General features: G+C 46.5%; 1 protein-coding gene across 1 annotated transcript in view; it reads right to left on the reverse strand.

Moving 5' to 3' along the window:
• LOC106816298 (adenylate cyclase type 5-like) overlaps positions 1 to 15,977 on the reverse strand; it is a 173,536-nt gene that overhangs the window by 79,836 nt on the left and 77,723 nt on the right. The window contains exon 4 of the mRNA XM_014820883.1: positions 11,075 to 11,314. Within this exon, the coding sequence (XP_014676369.1) occupies positions 11,075 to 11,314 (240 nt within the window). The remainder of the gene's footprint in view (positions 1 to 11,074; positions 11,315 to 15,977) is intronic.

Below are 15,977 nucleotides of genomic sequence, written 5' to 3' on the forward strand. Positions count from 1 at the left end.
ATTATCTATATACTAGTATATATATATATATACACTATATATATTGTTTACTATTATGGTTTTAGCCGCAAATTACCGGACATCACCCCCGGCATTACCGACAATTACCCCCGAGCATTTACCCTCATGCCTCCCAGCAATTACCGGCATTCCCGGGCACTACCCGGAATTACGCCCGCTATCACCCCCTGAATTACCCCCCGATGCCTTCATCCCCGGACAATTACCCTGGACAATCCCGCCGGCATTTACCCCCCCGGCGCACCCTCCCGGATATCGGAATTTAGCCCCCCGGCAATTTACCGGACATTTAACCCGACAATCACCCGGAATTTACCCCCCGGACATTTCCCCGGACAATTACCCCGGATTTACTCCCGGCATTTGAGGAGGCGTTAGGGGACGCGGACGGTTGTGGAGGGAGATGGGAGGAGGTAGAGAGCGTAGAGGAGGTGCAGGTGGTGCGTTGAGGAGGAGGAGAGGAGGAGGGAGAATGTGATGAGAGGAGGAGCAGGAGCTTAGGTTGAGCGCCTCTCTACCTCTTCCCTCCCCTATTCCTTCTCTCTTCCTCTCTCCTCCTCACTTCTCCCTCTCTCCCTCCTCACACCTTTCCCTCTTTCCCCTCCACCTTCCTCTCCTCCTCCTGCTCCTCCCATTTCTCCCCCTCTTGTCCGCCCCTCTCTCGTCCTCTCTCTCCCCACTTTCCCACGCTTTCTCTTCCTCTTCCTATCCTCCACTCCTTCCTCTCTCTCTTTTCTCCTCCTCACCTGTCTCCTCCTCTCCTCTCACACTTTCACCACTTTCCTTATATATATATATATATATATAATTATACGGCTGCTGATGCGTTGTCTCGTCATTCTATAGGCGTAGGCACGCAATCACGCATGCTTAGTTCCCAGGCTTCTGTGATTCTATTAGCTGACACCGACGCTAAACATTAACTCGCACTACTTTCGCTTCGTCTGGATTCTTTCGTTTTGAGCATGAGGTTTTTGTATTTACTTGATATATCATGTTAGCTGTGCACATAACCACACTCGTGTGCGCGCGTGTCCGTGCGTGCGTGTGTGCGTGTGTGCGTGATGGTTGGTGTGTGCGAGCACGTGAGAGCGCGAGCGCCAGTCAATACTGTGGTACCTGTGTGTGTGTGAGTGTGTCTTTACTGCTGCCCTGGGCAGTCTCACTCCACTCAATAACTGTACTTTTGGACTCCTCACAAATAGACCACTCACTCCGGTATTAGCGAGTAGAGTGAAGTTACCCTACCATGCTGGTTTATGCGCATGCTCTTTGCTTACCCAGGCAGTCTGCGCATGCTCTTTGCTTACCCAGGCAGTCTGTGCATGCTCTTTGCTTACCCAGGCAGTCTGCGCCTACTTTTTGCTTACCCAGGCAGTCCGCGCATGCGCTTTGCTTACCCAGGCAGTCTGCGCATGCTTTTTGCTTACCCAGGCAGTCTACGCATGCTCTTTGCTTACCCAAACAGTCGGTGCATGCTTTTTGCTTACACAGGCAGTCCGCGCCTGCTTTTTGCTTATCCAGGCAGTCTGCGCATGCTCTTCGCTTACCCAGGCAGTCTACGCATGCTCTTTGCTTACCCAGACAGTCTGCGCATGCTTTTTGCTTACCCAGGCAGTCTGCGCATGCTCTTTGCTTACCCAGGCAGTCTACGCATGCTCTTTGCTTACCCAGGCAGTCTTCGTATGCTTTTTGCTTACCCAGGCAGTGCGCGCCTGCGTTTTGCTTACCCAGGCAGTATGCGGTCATCCTCTTTGCTTACCGCCAGCAGTCGGCCCGGCATGCCCTGTGCTTCTACCCAGGCAGTCTTGGGTGAGTCTGCGCAAATGCTCTTTGCTTACGCCAGAGCAGTCTGCGCAATGCTCTCCTTGCTTACCCGAAGGGCAAAGTCTGCGCATCGCTCTCGCTTACTGCCAGCGCAAGTCCTACGCATGCTCGTTTGCTACTCAGGCAGTCCTGCGGCAGATTTTTGCTAACACCAGGCAGTGCGCGCCTGCGTTTTGCTTACCCCAGGGCAGTATCGCCAATGCTCTTGCCCTTACCCAGGCAGTGAGGCGCAGTTGATCTTCGTGCTTACCCAGGCAGTCTGCGTGAGTCTGCATGTCCGGTTGCTTTACAGGCAGTCTCGCATGCTTCCGTACAGGCAGTCCCGGCCTCTCATGTTGTTGGCGAGAGTGACGTCATTCGAACCAGACGTCCGAACTGCCACTTGGCGCCAGTCCGAGCACAGCCGCAGTCAGCGGCGTCCGCGTGCGATCCCACACCAATGTTCAACGCGCCACGCCGACCAGGTGCCTCGGTCGACCAGCCTCGCGAGCGGGAGTCGAGAAGGCGAACCATTAGGTGTTGCCGCGTTCAACGGTGATAACAGGCAGGTTGACTAAGCGCCGGGAACTTAAAGCTCGCGTGTTCACAGTGAGATGAGAGGAGGTCCAAACCTATCACGAAGAGCGGGGGCGGGTGGGTGGGGTGGGAACCCACGTCCCGGTAGAGACGAGGGTAGGGCAACTGCAACGCACGTGTGAAACCGTGAATAGTATATATAGTATGAGTCATGTGAGTGAATAGTATACATTAGCGTAATAGGACTCAAGACTAGAGGGATTCGGGGGTCGGCGTCTGCTTGCGTTATTTATGACTTTTGGTTCTTTCTGTGCTGGCTTCGACTGTATGATCATGTTGTCTCAGCAGCGTTAGCGAGCCAATGTTCCTCGCCAGCAAGAGAGTCAGACGTGGGCTGAGCTGGTAGGAAGGGTGGGACAGTGGTAGGACAATCATGATGGAGCCGAGGCGCGCAAATGCGATACAACCTACTTGCCGTGAATACAACCTGCGCACACAAGCGATCCAGCGGGTTGGTTTCTACACACAATACGCACGCTCGGCAATATACGGAACGAACGAACGCACGTCCACAGCCAGACAGCACCACGCAGCGTGGTGAAACACATATAAGTAACCAACACAAGTTTACATCCGGCTATCCGAGAACGTCATTTCCCTTGGCCACTTATTACATGAGTACATGACGTGGGAGATATATCTTCACTTGTGGGCATCATTTAACCGCCTGGTTAATAATTGCACACGAAACGCGGAGAAAGCAACCGTTAACTCCACAACGCCTCAACAGGGCACGCTGCTGCGATTTATCACTGTCTTGCAAAGGTTGACAGGCACGAGTTCCTAATTTAACTTTTAATGAAACGTTAATTTAAGCGATCTGTGACACCGCTCCAAGCATAATACGGGGCGGGGCGGGCGCGACTAAGGTCGCAAGCCCTCATTGCCCTTTTAGCGTAACTGAGCCAACGCACACATGTCAATGCTGGAAAATGGCCTATAGCCTGGACAAAAATGAGAAAAGTGTGGGACAAAAAAAGTTCCTAAGTGCATATTGGTAACCGCGCATATATAGGTGGTCAGATACTCTCCTACGTGATTATTATGCATTATTTTGTAATTTTTAATTATTTTGTTTTTGACCTGCCCCCTGACGGCGCTTATCCCGACTGGGCCGCCAAGATCCCGCTTCATCCCCCCGCTCCACTTCCAGAAACGCTTTATCTCAAAGCTTGCCGCGCTCATTTCCGAATAAGTCGGTTTTCCGATCTTCAAGAATTGCTGTAATTCGTCAAATTCTTGTAGATAATAGAGGCCAAATTATATATCATTTTTAAAGGTAATTAAAATGATCTATTCAGATATGCCACAGAGGGACGCGAGAGAGAGGGCCTACCTAATCCTGGTTTCTGCTGGAGCGGGTCACAGTTTGATTTAACGACCTGCACGTTTTGCAAACCATAGGGTAACAAGTCGGTAAAAATACTCCGCCATATGAAATTATCCATGCGCACGCTGACAGAAACTCTCAGGGTCCCGAGATGAATATCTACATTAAAAGGCCACAATGCGCATCCAAAAACGCGTAATTTTCTCCAGTACATGAGACCGTAGCAAGAGTACTTCGTGTCATGCATAATCACACTACCTTATGACAAAATAAACTCTATTGCTCCCATTTCACATGCGCGTTTGCTTAAAAACCCACAAGAAAGAGGTGAGAAAAACTGGCATCCTGGCGCAAACGCCGACTGTTTCCCAAACAAAATAGCCTCGAAGTGGTGACGTGACGTCACATGTTTTTATCTTTGCTGCGCCCGTACCGCTGTACCGCCGCACCGCTGCACGGTTGCTTGGGGATTAAGGAAACTGTCAACAACATCGGAGAATTTCAACAACATTGGAGGTATTTTCAAAATACCTTTTATAAGACAACGCGCAGTGAAATGGGAGGAACTAGAGTTTATTTTGCCATAAGGTAGTATGATTATGCATGACACGAAGTATTTGCTAGTCTAGTACTGGAGAAATTAGCGTTTGAATGCGCATTGTGAGCCTTTAATTGCACAACCGTGCCCAGCATTATAGGATTTCTGTCGCGCATGCTAATTAGGAAACAAGCTAGCCAATCTGGTATACGTCGCAGAATTATTAATACTATGTGAATATTTATGAAAATCAATCCGAAATAGCACACGATAGCGTAGCGTGCATGTGCAAGGCTGCCACAGACAACACACAAAAAAATTTCTCTCTAAAGTTTTTCTCCGAATAAACATACATTTTCCTAACCAAACGCACGACGAAAAAACAAGAACTTCTACTCGAAGGCTCTCCGCCTAGCCGTTCTCGCTGGTCGCTATAATTAATTATACTAATTAAAAATATGAAGACTAACAAGAAGTCGAAGATGTAGCGTGACCGTATATTCGCGTCAGCACCTAGCAACAATGGGTGGGAGGACACACGTGTGGTTGCAAATCCCACATCTAAAGCCCGGCGCACACGTGAGTATTTTTACTCAAGTAAAATGACGCATGCGTCAAAATACTCACGCGAAATATTTTCAGCGTCTGCCGCACACGTGAGTAAAATTACTCAAGGTATAAGTGGTAATGCAGATCACGTGACTGTGCGCAGCCAATACTGGGCGCACAATGATTTAAACGCATGCGCTGTGAGTACCAGTGTTGAGTAGATTTACGCAGCTAGCGCGCACACGTATTTAGACGCATGCATAATTTTACTTGAGTAAAATTACTCACGTGTGCGCCGGGCTTTACACACAACAACCGCTGGCGACGGCAGCGACAGCAGAAGGAGCGTACCTACACGCGTATATGCAGCATGTTCTGCTAGAATCTATGACAAATACGACATACGCATATACGCTCTCCTATGACACTATTTGTCATGGAAAGATTCTTCCTATTACAAATATTGCCGAGTCAACTTCGTTCCGTTTTACAGCTGAAATGTACTACATCATAATAGCGCTCCTAAACTCCTATGATGCCCACAACACATACAACAATATTTGTCATAGGAAGAATCTTGCTATGACAACTAGTGTCATAGGAGAGCGTATATGCGTATATCGTATTTGTCATAGATGCTAGCAGCACAGGCTGTTCTCATATCGCTTGCGCCTTCAGCAAAACGAACCCCAAACAATCATCAGCGCATCTTCAATGCGATGAAATCGATGAGAAGCAGATAAAAGCAGGAGCAGAAACATCTCCAGCTCTACTGCGGGGACGGCGAGAAACAAGCGGGGCTCTGTTGTAAGCTAGGTTTACACTACCGACTTTATGTTGGCGAATTGGCCAGGTGGACCAATTTCGCAATTCGGCAACTCCGAGTTGGCGAAAATAGTTGCTCTCGATCGGTTGGTCGCGCATCTTTTACGTTTACACTGCCGATTGTCGGTTGTATAGTTGGGATGTTCGTCCAATTCGCCAACACAAAGTCGGTAGTGTAAACCCAGCTTTAGATGCAGACGCGGCAACCGATTAACCACTGCGTGAAGAGGCGTCGACAAATGACAGCACATCAATAAACTTCTCAGCGACGAATATGTCTCTACTAGACTTATATGCGAGAGTTGCGCGGTTATTGTAAAGCTGTCGAAATATGAATCGAAATATAAAATGCAATCGAAATGGAACACGTATATAGGTGGCACACAACGGTAGCCATCCGTAAATTGTTCACCGTTGGACTATTTCGTCTCTGGAAAAGGCATTCTTTAGAATTTTTTTGCGGTAAAATTCTGAACTAGAATGCACTAATTTGCATTATGCACGCAAGGTAGATGCCTCGTGGACGTCTAGAAGGCATTCGAAGTAGGATTGGTCGTGGCGTGTAATTGTGCTATTCCGTCAAGTGGTGTAGCCATGGTGACCGGTCGGCCATTTTTGTGTTTAAAACGGGACCCGACTACTCGAAAGTTTCGAGCGAGGTATAGAGCTTAAATCTGTGGTTATTTAGCATGAATATAGTGTATGTTGTGTATGCGACGAAACTCTCTGAGTATTTTTAATTAATTTCTGTTTGATGCTTATTCAGGCTTGCTGCCTATGGAAGCCTTCTACTGTTGTACAACACCTATAATTCGTTCCGTTGTTAAACATGGCAGGCCGCGCACAGAGTGTGATCAGTGAGCATCAAAGTATCGCCGAGCTAATGGAAACACCGTCGTAAGTACCAACAAAATAGAACGCCGACGCTAAAATACTCTCCCTGCGGTGTGCTCGAGCCTAACCGCGGCCGAACACTAAAGAAACGATGACTTCATGTTAGTCAGTGTTTCTACGTGTATTCACGTTATACCGACTCTCTTCTACGTTCTTAACGCAATAACGTTAATCACTTTAAACACTCGCCAGATTACAGCAACAGAGCAATTCGAGCAAATTTCTCAGTGATTTCGAAAGTTTTGTCAATAATTCAAACACACTCGCAATTGATGGATTTCCTAGTCCATCCTGATGTCCTGAACAACATGATAACGACTACAATAGAATGCTAAAAATAGTCGCTAAAAAAGGAGCGGCGCTGACGGACCCCCTATATCACGACTACATACGACTACGAACATCAAAACAATACAAAATCGACAAAAATCGTTCGACGGAGATAAGCTATCATGTCCTCCACTCGCCAGACCGCGTAATCCGCAGGCGATATCGCCGTTGACTCACACATCTAGTCTTGTTGCAGTCAAGCCTAATGCATCTACACCCGTCAGCGGAAAAATATCCGCCTTAAATCGGCAGTCCTAGCGGCGATATATATACATATATATATATATATCAGAAGTAGATAATAGGGAAGGAGTGTAGTCAATAGATAAGGGAAATTCGTCATTTACTAGCCTTAGAATACCTGCGATTTACTACGCGTAACTCAACCAACTTGAGCTCAAATCGTACACAGTACATTCGCCTAGCATCGTGCGAAATCGTTTCTTCGTATACACCCGCAATCCGGAGATACAGTCTAAAACGTACGACACGATTCTCCATTCTGTTGCCAGCAAATCGACTCCATAACCCGCCTAACTTGAAACAATAGGCAGCTACTAACGACTCTTGGGCACTCTTGCGCCCTCGGCGATGCGGTGTGGCTCGCTTGGAGATTGGACATCCACGCAACCCTCGGCGAGCTAATCTTTGACCTATTTACAGCTGGTATGCCCCCACGCATGCACGCCTACCGCAATCAGCAGCAGCTCCAGCTCCAATCTCCCAGGCGAATGATGCTAGGCGAATGTACTGTGTACGATTTGAGCTCAAGTTGGTTGAGTTACCCGTAGTAAATCGTAGGTATTCTAAGGCTAGTAAATGACGAATTTCCCTTGTTTATTAAAGTCACACTCCTTCCCTAATATCTACTTCTGATATACATATATATACATACATATATAAGCGTAGCCGCATACATATTCGCGTTATATGACGTTGAGAAAACAGCAGCTGGCGCTCCTGCTTCTCGGTTTATACGCTAAACAGCTTCGCCACACACACACGCACGCACGCACGCATACACACATGCACGCACGCACGCGCGCACACACGCACGCGCGCACGCACGTACGTATACGCACGCATTCACGCGCGCCCGGCACACGCACGTACACACGACCCGGGCACACACACGCACACACGCACGCACCCCGCACGCACGTACGTACGCACGCATTCACGCGCGCCGCACACGCACGCACACACACACACACGCACGCACACACACGCACGTACGCACGCACACACACACACACACACACACACACACGAACACCCACACATACACACACACACACACACAACACACACACACACACACGAACACCCACACATACACACACACACAACACACACACACACACACACACACACACGCCACACACACACACACGAACACACACACACACACACACGCGCGCGCACGCGAGTATCTAATGATCACATCGCTGTCATCATTGCCGCGAGGGGGCGCGTCAGCACGCATCACATCGACAACTCTCCTACGAAAGATCATATTATATAGCGACCACTCATCCGAAATCACGTGCAATGACGTGTAGTATACGCAACGGAGCGGAACGTCCGCCATTTTAGGAAGCAAAACCCGCTCGCCTCGCTCCGCGTCTGTTTGATATACATAGAAATAATATAGCTATCCATGGTTACATATATATATATATATATATCTATATATATATCTATATATATATATGGTTTATCTATATTATTTCTATGGTTTGATATGCCTATCGCGGTGTAATCAGTGTTGTGGGGGAACAGTACGTGCATATGAGTACGTGTGTGATACCATAAAAGTGCAAATATATAGGCTCTATCTTTAATTAATTTTCTTATCTTATTTTTTTATTTTTTTAAATTCCACTTCTACCCTAGCAATAAGAAATAAGAACCTTTTTATATTACAATACATGCTATACAACCTTGTACATTTTCCTCCTTTTAATATTATTATGAAACAAGCTCTAACTTTTCAAAGATGCATTTGATATTCTGATGGTGCTGAATCTAGTCATAATAAAGAGTTGACATAAAATATTATATTAGTGCAATGAATGAATATAATGTCAATGATTCACTATAACAATAGCTTATATCATTCTTTTGCCATGTCTATAACAACATCAAGTTCTTGACCAAGAGTCATTACATTCGATGTATTAACGTGCGATGATACCATAAAAGTGCAAATATAGGCTCTATCAATTCATTTTATTTTATTTAAATTCCTCCCCCCGGCAGTAAGAAACAAGGTATGACGAATTGGTACACAGCAGACAGTTGCACAGCAGCAGATACAGCAGCATCCGGGAACTTCGTGTGAACCTGCTTACTAAAATGGCGCTTGTATTGACCCATGACCTACTACGCTGTAATTGGAGAGTAGTCTATCTTGCGCCTCCGGCACTATACGATCTTTGTCTCCTACTACGCTCTCACAACTAAAGTGGCAATCTCCTAATGCGGGTACTTTAGCAGCCGGAGTCCCCCCTCCGTCTCACGCTGCGGCTCCCTGAGAGTACATAGAAATAATTATGGGCACAACGTCGGCAGGCCAGGTGATAATCATTGGACGCGACAAACGTAATGTAATTGAAGAGAACACCTTGGTTACACGCGTACACATATGTTTGCGCAGTAGTATAACGAATGTTCGACTGCCATATACCTAATGATGCCATTTACACACCACACACATACACACACACACGCACACGCACACGCACACGCACACGCACACGCACACGCACACGCACACGCACACGCACACGCACTCGCACACGCACACGCACACGCCACACCACACACACACACACACACACACATATATATATGTATATATATATATATATACATACATTTATATATATATATATATATATTATATATTACGCATGCACACATGTTCACGCAGTATAGTATAACGAATGTTCGACCGCTATATACCTAACTATGCCCTTATTAGGTCTATATATGACAAACGATGTCCAATTTTCCATATCTAATGATGACGCTGCGCAATTTCAAAATCCACCGTGTGATCACTGATTGCGCATATCACCACGTTGCAACCTAATACACACGCATACACAACCACATACATACCCACCTATCTACACGACTAGGTATTCTACGTAATGAAAGATATTCAAGCATTATTATACATGTAGCATACGACGAAGCCAGACGAGGTACTCAGTAAATATGGAGATTCTACGCTTTTATCATACTCTTCGCCCAGCCCGCGTTTACGCAGGGCCGTAGGCTGAGCAAATTCCTAAGGGGGGGTAGTGGCGGATCCAGGATTTCAAGGAGGGGTTGAGAAACAGGGGTCTGTGAGTACTCCCACAGAAAATTTAAAAAATGTAGATAGCAGGAGATATTTGAGTATTTGAGGCACCTTTGAGTACATGTACAGCCTTCATTCTGACTACGACAATTCTCTTTCAGTAGAACAATATCTTTTTTTTTTATTTTGCTCCAAAATCTACTCCCCCGCAGGCTACGGCCCTTGACTACGTGCTGTCCACTAACTTCTTAGCTGAACACGCTAAGACAACAGTCTTGAGCGAACACCCGTTCATTGTGCATCCTCATCGGTTTGTAGATACCACCGTGTCTACGAACTAACCGCCGCCACGCCACGCTTACACATGCGTTAGCATTTTCACTAAGCATCACTCTTTAAGACACATCTAGCCTTACAGACCAACCCCGCTGGCACTATCAGCTCTGTCGCTTCCTGTCACTGCACAGCATACACGCGAGCTCGTCAATTGTATATACATACGCCTATTTCGCGCTATACGCAGACACGAACGTTCTCACTGTCTCACACTCCTCCTCCCATCTCATCCGGCTCCTTATCCTCCTTCTCCTCACCCCTTCCTCCTATTCCTCCGCTTCCTCCACCCCGTCGCTTACATCACGATAACATCTCACACGTACGAGGTCCACCTCGTACCATACACTGACGCCACGCTCCCACCACACCCCACGTCCGCCGCACTTACGCGATGGCGGCGAACACGTCGAGGGACATCTCAATGCCATAGACTGCCGCTGCGCCCCCCCCCGCACCCCACTTACGCGATGGCGTCGATCACGTCGAGGCCCATCTCGTGCCCATAGACTGCCGCCACGCCCTACCGCACCCCACTTACGCGATGGCGTCGATCACGTCGAGGCCCATCTCGATGCAGCATGCGGCGTGGTCGGAGCGCGCCTCCGGTATGCCGCAGACGCAGTAGTAGCAGTCGCCGAGGATCTTGATGCGCAAGCAGTGGTTCTCCTGCGCCAGCTTGTCGAAGCGGGCGAACAGCTCGTTGAGCAGCCTGACGAGCTCCTGCGCCGTACACTGCGACGACAGCTGCGTGAAGCCGCAGATGTCCGCGAATAGGATGCTGCGGGAGAGACGAAGAGGTGAAGCCATGAATCCGCAGATGTCCGCAAACAGGATGCTGAGGAAGAGACGAAGAGAGGTGAAGCCACGCAAGACGAGCGAGATGGGGTGATAATACAGAGAAGGGGGAACGAAGAGATGTGAAGACGGGCGTCGAGGTGATAATACAGAGAAGGGGGAACGAAGAGAGTTATACAAGATAGTTACATCAAAGCGTACAAGCAATACGACCACATTGCGTAAAGTGCACCACACAAAAGATTGCTAAATTGTTAGTAATTATTATGTTGCTATAAGAGATTGTTAGCGTGATGCTCACAATCTTCTGACGGCGTAATTCGTTTAACCATAAAGACACTACACGATTTAATTCATCCTTGACCGCAAAAGCTTTTAGGATTGGCACACGTTTTATACTCGTTAGTGCGTTGATGTGTGTGTTGATTATAGAGGAGACGCACACAAATCAGCGTCATATAATAGCTGCGCGTAGATTATTTTCGTTTCGGGAAAAAAGACTAGGGCTTGAAAAAACAATTTTTTATCGATTTATCATTATGGTCTCAATTTTTTTCAGTTTTTCCCGGCGACATTTTCTAGGTAGTTTATCTTTAAATTAGCATGAGTTCCGCGGCATAATTTCTAATTCCGTTGTTAGTGCATGTTCCATCATCAGGCTATGCGTATCTCTGCGAGCGTAACTACAATTAGGCAATGGCCGAGAGAAAAAAATTGGTGCCCATGTTCAATTTCATTTTCAAAGACGGTATGGAACTTGCACGCAATCTGGTCTGTCTACGCTTAGAAAGAGTTTTCAGCTGGGGTTTGTATCAATATACATCAATATATACATATATTTATTAATGATTTGGTTAGGATGACGATAGATAGACCCTTTTCCTCGATTGATAGATATATACCAAATTGCGTGCAAGTTCCGTCTACGAAAATGAACTTATAGAATATATAATGTCAAACGTGTATTTAACAATAAGACATTACAAATTTAAAACTAAATTACCGGAGCCTGAATTAACTAAATTAAAACTAAATTATGTTCATAAGTCAGATCCCAGGTATCGGCGACTCGCGGTCGAGAATGTAAATGCTTTGAACAGCCGATAGAAAGGTTGATAGAACGTTGAAAAGTTTATCAACTCGTCGACTTTTCGATAGTGTACACCCAGCTTTAACCGCACTGCTTCAGTGCTATCCGGTGTTTCCCCCAGTGCTTAAACTTGCGCTTACATTTACGTTAAGAAATATGGTGGGATTTCCGTGGAAGCCAGGATTTCAAAAAACAATTTCCGACCAGGCGAATTTCGTAGTATTTCGATAATTTGACATTGTAATGTTGTACTGTGATGCGTCTGTTCGCTGGGGGTTAGCTCGATGAATGCCCGTTGCACGGTCCTCAAATCAATCTATCAGTCCGCAGTGACGGTGTGACGTAAAGTGCCGATGCCTGGCAGATGTGGCTTATATAGCGGCAACGCCTAACCGGATTAGTGAGAGCTAGATTTTGTCGGAAAACTATTTTGGCGGGAACCAGTAAGCGATGCTGGCGTGCCTCTGTTAGGAGATGCTATCTAATCTGACATTGTCTTAAACGCTAAGCGTCGCGTAGGCCTCCTTCGTCAAGCCATCTTTTCTCTGGCGCGAGCTGTCAAGTGCGTCCGTCATTGTCTTATCTAATTCTCTTGTCTTGTCTTGTCTTGTCTAATTCGATTGTCTTGTCTTGTCAATGTCATCGTCAACTCTAAAACGCTAAGCGTTAAGCGTAAGCGTAAGCGTAAGCGTAAGCGTAAGCGTAAGCGTAAGCGTAAGCGTTAGCGTTAGCGTTAGCGTAAGCGTAAGCGTAAGCGTAAGCGTAAGCGTAAGCGTAAGCGTTAGCGTAAGCGTAAGCGTAAACATACAAACAGGTGTGGCAGTTCGTGAGTATGGCCCCAACAATGTAATACTTCGCCACAGGCTGAAGAAAGATTTTTAAGTTCTTTTTATAGTCTAGGAAAGCAAATAGATTAATCAGTTTTCCAAACATTCACTCAACGCACTCCCTCACAGATGACATGCGTGCATTGAATAGTTCTTGATCAGGTGTCAGGCGAGCACCGCGGTAAGGTGCTAGGAGTTGCATGGGGCTTCACAGGATATGCAGGATCTCCATATAATCCAAATGGAGTGTAATTTGCTGCTTGTGGCAACCTCACCAGGTTGTCGAGAAGACCACTCTCATTGAGAAGAGCACAGTCATGTCTGCGTCCTTCCATTGGTTCATACAAGTTTGCAATGAGTCCGTTTGGCAAAACGACAGATTGGAATTTAATTGCATGAAGTCGTTTGTGACCATTGTAGCAGACTCGCTGGTTGTGAGTTGGTCTGCAAATGGGCCGCACAGTACCATCAACGAATCCAAAACAGGTTGTCAGAGGACTTCCACTCATATGGATGGCATCAGCATAGGCTTGAAGATGCTCATGGTCCAACCAGGAGTGATCTAGTGATGACACAAGATGTTCGTATCTGCAATAAATGTGGTCAATTGTTTCATTAATCATAACAGACAGAACAGACTTAGGGCGACCAAAAAAACGTTCCAGGTCACTCAGGCGACATGGGTAAGTAAGTCGGTTCAGCACTGAACAAAGCGCCTCATCTCCTGAACCACTAGATCTGTCCGAGTAGGTGACTGTGCTAGGTATCGCAAGAAGTTGTCGAAGGTTTGTGATATCGTGGGGAAGAAATCTGAAAATAACAAAATGAAAAAATGATCAATGATAATGGACTGGACAATGGATTCTGAATTTATATACGCCAATGTTATATCAACAAGTCTGAGTAAGAGTGAAGAAGAGTAAAAACAGTGAGTTTCTGCACTGAAAAAGGACAACCAACAAAACAGAAAAATGTAGGCCTTGTATTTGTAAGACACTTTCGCTTGAGTCTTACTATACTAAATAAATTAGTACATGTGTATCCACGAGGGATGTCAGTCTCAGAATTATTTCATTTTTTTGCTTTTTTCAGAAAAAAACTAACATTTTTCACTCACCTGAAGGAATCTAGTGCTTGATCATCCGTCAAACCGGACAGATCGAATCTTGGCCATGATGGGTCATATGTGTTCAGCGTACTGAATTCTCCCATACGCTCCAACATCAAAAAATCAATCATTTCCTCGTCGTTTTCTAGTAGAGCTATCTCTAGTATGGAGGCCGCCATTTTGAACGAATGCATGCACCGAAGCGCCATCTAGTCGCTCCACGTAACACCAAGCCGAACAAGAAATCATTGCGAACGCGAACGAATACGTCAACGCGAGCTCACTCGCGTTCGCGTTCGCGTTTTACGCCGAGCCGAACCTCTCTACTAAGCACTTTCTCCGGGAAACATCACAGCTGGCTAATTTACTGCTTAAGCAGCACAACGCTAGCAAAAATCTCTGTCGAGAAGAAAATAATTAAAACGGACAGCAGCAGCAGCGCACGCTGCGCCAATATTGTACCTTGCTCGGGAGCCGGGCAATCATTTGCTTGCTTTGCTCATTATTTTACGATGAAAGTGACCCTGAACTGATACCGTGCTATATTGACGGGTTAGTTTATTGACTTATGTATTTAGTTTAGTTTAGTTTACATGTATTATTTTGATGTAAAGCGAATCCCAATGATAAGAGAGACACGTGACAGATGTCACCAATTGTGTATTTAAAAGGCGAGACGAAGCTTGCAAAGCCAGAGAGGCATATTCATAATAACTTGGCGCAATTTCATAACAATGTTGTATATCCAGAAGCTTTGACTACACAGAATCATTGAATCGTTCGAACTGTTTTTGTCAGAATATTGCTTACCGGTATTGTTTGTTTCTCTGTTACGATTCTATACGGAATTAAGTAAAAAAAGTTATAAAAAGGTAAACTGAGCCACCCGCTACCCTATAGAGTGTCGGCTGAGAATTAGCCTTGCGTGTATACCATGCTGGTGGGAGGGCGAGTGTAGTGTCATAAAATTATAGCCAAACCACACCATTTAAATAGCGATAACGAACACATGTGTTTTTCTCATTGTGATTGATGCAACTTGATGATTCGAGCGAGGAAAGGCCAAGTGAAATTGCGATAGAAATGCGAGAGTCGGCACGAATAAACTAATCGCAATATTCGTCAACAGAAAGAATAAAGGCCAATTAATCACTAACACTACTTAATTTTAGAAAGCCGACGTAGGGAATGATATACAATAGAAGTGCGTGCGTCCGGGCGGGTATGCTCGGATTAGTGCCAGCGTGTGAGCGTGTGCGCGCGCGTGTGCGTGCGTGTGCGTGCGTGAGAGAGGGAGAGCGAGGGATAGAAGAGAGAGAGAGAGACGAGAGAGAGAGTTGAGAGAGAGAGAGAGAGAGAGAGGAGAGGAGGAGAGAGGAGGAGGAGATGAGGGTGTCGCGAGCGCCTGGCTGCGCGCGTGTGTGTATGTGTCAGAGAGAGAGATAGAGAACCGCAGGGAGGGTATGTGTTCAGACAAAGAGGAAGAGAGAGAGAGAGGAGGAGAGAGAGGAGAGAAGAGAGAGAAAAGAGAGAGAGAGAGAGAGGAAGAGCCAGAGAGATAAGACGATCGCCGCGCGGCGCACGCGCCGGCAGCCGCGCGACGCGGAGGAGGAGGAGAGAC

Source organism: Priapulus caudatus, unplaced genomic scaffold (assembly GCF_000485595.1).
Source record: "Priapulus caudatus unplaced genomic scaffold, Priapulus_caudatus-5.0.1 Scaffold31, whole genome shotgun sequence".
NCBI classification, from domain to species: domain Eukaryota; kingdom Metazoa; phylum Priapulida; class Priapulimorpha; order Priapulimorphida; family Priapulidae; genus Priapulus; species Priapulus caudatus.